The sequence below is a fragment of the Rhizomucor pusillus genome (assembly GCF_041956525.1).
Source record: "Rhizomucor pusillus strain CBS 183.67 unplaced genomic scaffold VTP01scaffold_11, whole genome shotgun sequence".
Taxonomy (NCBI): domain Eukaryota; kingdom Fungi; phylum Mucoromycota; class Mucoromycetes; order Mucorales; family Lichtheimiaceae; genus Rhizomucor; species Rhizomucor pusillus.
The window spans coordinates 925156-929066 of record NW_027192153.1 but is presented as its reverse complement, the minus strand read 5'-3'; the positions used below and the strand labels follow the sequence as shown (position 1 = coordinate 929066).

General features: G+C 44.5%; 2 protein-coding genes across 2 annotated transcripts in view; one reads left to right on the top strand and one right to left on the bottom strand.

The window, feature by feature from the left end:
• VTP01DRAFT_1872 (uncharacterized protein) overlaps positions 1-1078 on the top strand; it is a gene marked incomplete at both ends in the record, with an annotated part of 1947 nt that extends 869 nt beyond the window's left edge. Inside the window, 6 exons of the mRNA XM_069380270.1 lie at positions 43-161; positions 215-443; positions 509-574; positions 640-783; positions 841-946; positions 1005-1078. Of these exons, the coding sequence (XP_069238296.1) occupies positions 43-161; positions 215-443; positions 509-574; positions 640-783; positions 841-946; positions 1005-1078 (738 nt within the window). The remainder of the gene's footprint in view (positions 1-42; positions 162-214; positions 444-508; positions 575-639; positions 784-840; positions 947-1004) is intronic.
• A 129-nt stretch (positions 1079-1207) lies between these two features.
• VTP01DRAFT_1871 (uncharacterized protein) lies at positions 1208-3352 on the bottom strand (the record flags this gene model as incomplete). The annotated part of the gene is made up of 7 exons (XM_069380269.1): positions 1208-1429; positions 1492-1890; positions 1953-2496; positions 2565-2748; positions 2813-3056; positions 3120-3169; positions 3229-3352. 7 exons carry the CDS (start codon positions 3350-3352, stop codon positions 1208-1210), a joined length of 1767 nt encoding a protein of 588 aa, XP_069238295.1.
• Positions 3353-3911: the final 559 nt, after the last annotated feature.

Genomic DNA, 3911 nt, shown 5'->3' with positions numbered 1-3911 from the left:
TTATATATATATATATATATATATATATATATATATATATAGGCCAAAAAGGACGTCGCGCAAATATTCAACAATTTGCTTCGGCGGCAAATTGGCTCACGACTGCCAACCGTCGAATATTTGTGCACGCGAGAGGATTTACTGTTTGCATTGTTAAAAGGGCAAGTAAATGCAAAAGATATCAATAGTCAGTCACTTTCTAATTCGACTGTAGATACGAGCACCCAGAAGTTGCACTGAACTGTGGATTGATTCTACGCGAATGTTTACGCAACGAGGCGCTGGCAAAAATCATTCTCTATTCGCCTCAGTTCTACCTATTCTTCGACTATGTCGAAATGAGCACCTTTGATATCGCATCAGACGCCTTTGCATCCTTTAAGGAGATCCTTACAAAGCACAAGCAAGTTGTAGCAGAGTTTTTGGAAGCAAACTACGATGAGGTAAAAAAGAAGAAAAAAATAGACTAAAAATCTTGTTGTAGCATGGCAGCTGACTTGGATTTTAGTTCTTTGAACATTACAAGCGACTTTTAACGTCATCAAATTACGTGACAAAGCGACAATCATTAAAAGTAAGCCGACTATATTCTCCTCAAACCGGTGTTAGGAGTTGTTCACCAAGTACATTCCCCCACAGTTACTAGGAGAAATTCTGCTCGATCGATCAAATTTCAACGTCATGACAAAGTATATCAGCAACGCTGAGAACCTGAAATTGATGATGAACCTGCTGCGAGACCGTAGTCGTAACATTCAATTTGAAGCATTCCATGTGTTCAAGGTATTTGCTAGATCGAGTACATCAAAGACCGAGACTAATCGATAATCTCGGGGTCAGGTGTTTGTCGCTAACCCAAACAAGAACAAACCCATTCTCGATATCCTCTTGAAAAATCAGGAAAAGCTTGTGGTGTTCCTGAAGAATTTCCATAATGATAGACAAGGCAAGTGCAAGTATTCTCCTGGCATGACCAAAGCAGCGGCTGACGATGCTCCACATAGATGATGAACAATTTAACGACGAGAAAGCGTTCCTCATCAAACAGATTGAAGATTTAAGACCTGTGCCTGAATAAAAGAAGACATGCTTACTCACATCCTTTACACTGTGGTGCAATGTTACATTGATTTATTATTATCTTTTAAAATTATGTGCTAAAGCAAGCAAGCAAGCAAGCAAAGCAGTAATTTTGGATATATTATAATTAGAACATGGAAGCCTTGGCCAAGCCAAGTGCAGCCTTGACTTTGGCCAAGTAGGCAGGGTTGTACATCATGTTGATCAGGTTTTCCAAAAAGTTGTAACTCTTGACGAGACTCTCGATGGGATAATCCAAAATCGGCGGGATAGGCGTCTTTACGAATGGAATACGATCGATAGTGACAGCCTTGGGCACACAGAGTCCACGAAGACCTTCAGGTCCAGCCTACAGAGTAACTTGTCAGTTATTGAACATTCTTATTCTATTCTTCCAAGCACGCAACTTACAAATCGACCGTAGCCGGAAATACCAACACCGCCGAACGGAAGACTCTGGCAAAGATAATTCACAGCAAAGTCGTTCACATTGGTCATACCAGTCTTGAGTTGAAGGCACATTTTCTCAGCAAGAGACTTGTCAGACGAAAACACAGAGGAGCCAAGACCGTAGGGGCATGCATTCGCAATGCGCAAAGCATCCTCGGGGCCCTTGTGGCGCATGATAACCATGATGGGTGCAAATACTTCCTCGTTAGCAATTTCCATGTCTGGTGTAACATCCACCAACAATGTCGGTTCAAAGTATTGAGCTTCTGGATGCTTGGGATGATGGAAACGCTTGCCGCCCTTGAGCAAACGTGCTCCGCGAGACACAGCCTCCTGAACCAGGCCTTCCAATTTCTCAAACTACAGACATGAGAAATTAGTAAGAGCCAAACCCTGTCTAAACTAACAAAATATAGTAGTACCTGAGTTCCCATCGTCTGTGCACCGCAGTCAACACCGTCGCCGTCAGCCAGCACTGAGCCCTGGCGAAGTTTGCTGATACGGGCATCCATCTCGTTCACGACCTTGTCGTAGATCTCGTCAGCAACAATGATACGTTCAATGCCGATGCAGTTCTGGCCACAGTTCTGGAAGACACCGCGCATAAGAACAGGAATTGCTTGTTTCAAATCGGCATCCTTGAGCAAAATAGCACAGTCCTTTCCGCCAAGTTCAAGAACACACGGCACCAGCGAGTCGACAGCGTTGCGCTGAACGAGTTTGCCAACGGCGGGAGATCCGATAAAAGTGACGTGATTTACACCGCAGCGGACAACGGCTTCACCCGCATCCGCGAAACCAGTAATGAATTGCACAAGTTCAGGGTCGTGGCCGTGGATAGCCAAGCATTTTTGGATGATTGATTGGTAGTAGCGGCTTGACCACGCAACGTACTCTGAAGTCTTTACAATAATACCGTTTCCAGACATCAAGGCAGAAATCACCGGTCCGAACGCATTGTGGAAACTGGTGGAGAGCAGCAGCAGCGGTTAGAGATGAGACACGATAAAGTTGTAATTTTTTTTTGAACTTACGGATAGTTCCAACTAACAAGAGCAGCAACCACGCCCATGGGTTGGTAGACAACTTTGGCGTGTTTGTACATCATCATCAATCCAGGGTCGCGGTAGTCTTCGGCCAAAACAGATTCGCCATAGTCAATAGTCCATCGAAGTTTTGCGCAAGTTGTGATCACTTCACCCAGCGAGGCATCCACCACTGCAAGTATTTGTTTCGTTTAGCCGCCCATTCTTTCTTTCCGCGGTATTACGCAGGGACTTACTCGTCTTTCCAGTATCGCGGCATCCAACGCGGCAGATGGTTTCTTGGTTTTCCAGAACGAATTCGAGCAAGCTGCGAAGCACGGCGCGGCGTTGCTCAAAGGTTGTCTTTGCCCATTTAACCTGGGCAGCCTTGGCGCGTTCGTAAGCTGCGTTCACTTCATCGGCGGACGGAGATTTGATCGTATCAAGATAATAAGCAGTAGCAGGGTCGTAGCAAATAATATTGGACGGGTCACTGGGGTCCTAAATAGCATCGCTGTCAGATATAACATACCTTGTATTTTAGCATTTTTGAAAGAATCTTACCCGAATAGAGGGGTTCTTCAGAACTTGGCCTTTCCACGATGGACTGGCCGCTGTGTTGGAGACAATGATCAGATGACAGCTCGAGTGAACTTGACAACGCAACGTATACCTTCAGGCGCCTCGACTTGGAATCGCTTGGTCTTTGGGGCTGATATCCAGGACAGCAGCAGGTAGCTCACGACAGCACCTGCACCGAGTGTTGCCCAGTATGTGATTTCCGATTCACTGAGCATCTTTCAGGGCAAGTTCAGGATTCGAGTGGTGCCACCCGAACTTTAAAACGAACAGAGTTCCGACGCAACAAGATTTCAGCACAAACACTGTTCTGTACGAAGTGGGAAACCAGGTTAGAAAGTACGATGTACTACGCTATCATAGAGAATTTGTTTTGTCACTTTCCTTTTTGCATGGGCAACTTCAGGTTGTCACTGTGTCATGGATATCTACATCAGGTTTATATAACGTATCCATTTTCGAGAGCATATAGATTTACCATTCATGCATTTTAAATCTTTTTATATTCTTCCTAAAGTCTCATCATATTATTCTTCATTTTCATTGTTATTATCATTCTCAAAGTTCACTAAGAGGACAAACGGGCCGTTCCATTGACTGCTGCGCTTTTTGAGGATATGAAGTACTCCGCTTTGCTAACTTTCGTCTTCTTGTCATAATTTTCTGAGTTAAAGAAGACATTCAGTTCCGACACAAGAGTGGTTGGTGTCAGCAGTTCGCTGCCATCGTTAATGTCAATCAATCAATATCAACCTGACCTGGCAGGACCGGTTGCCA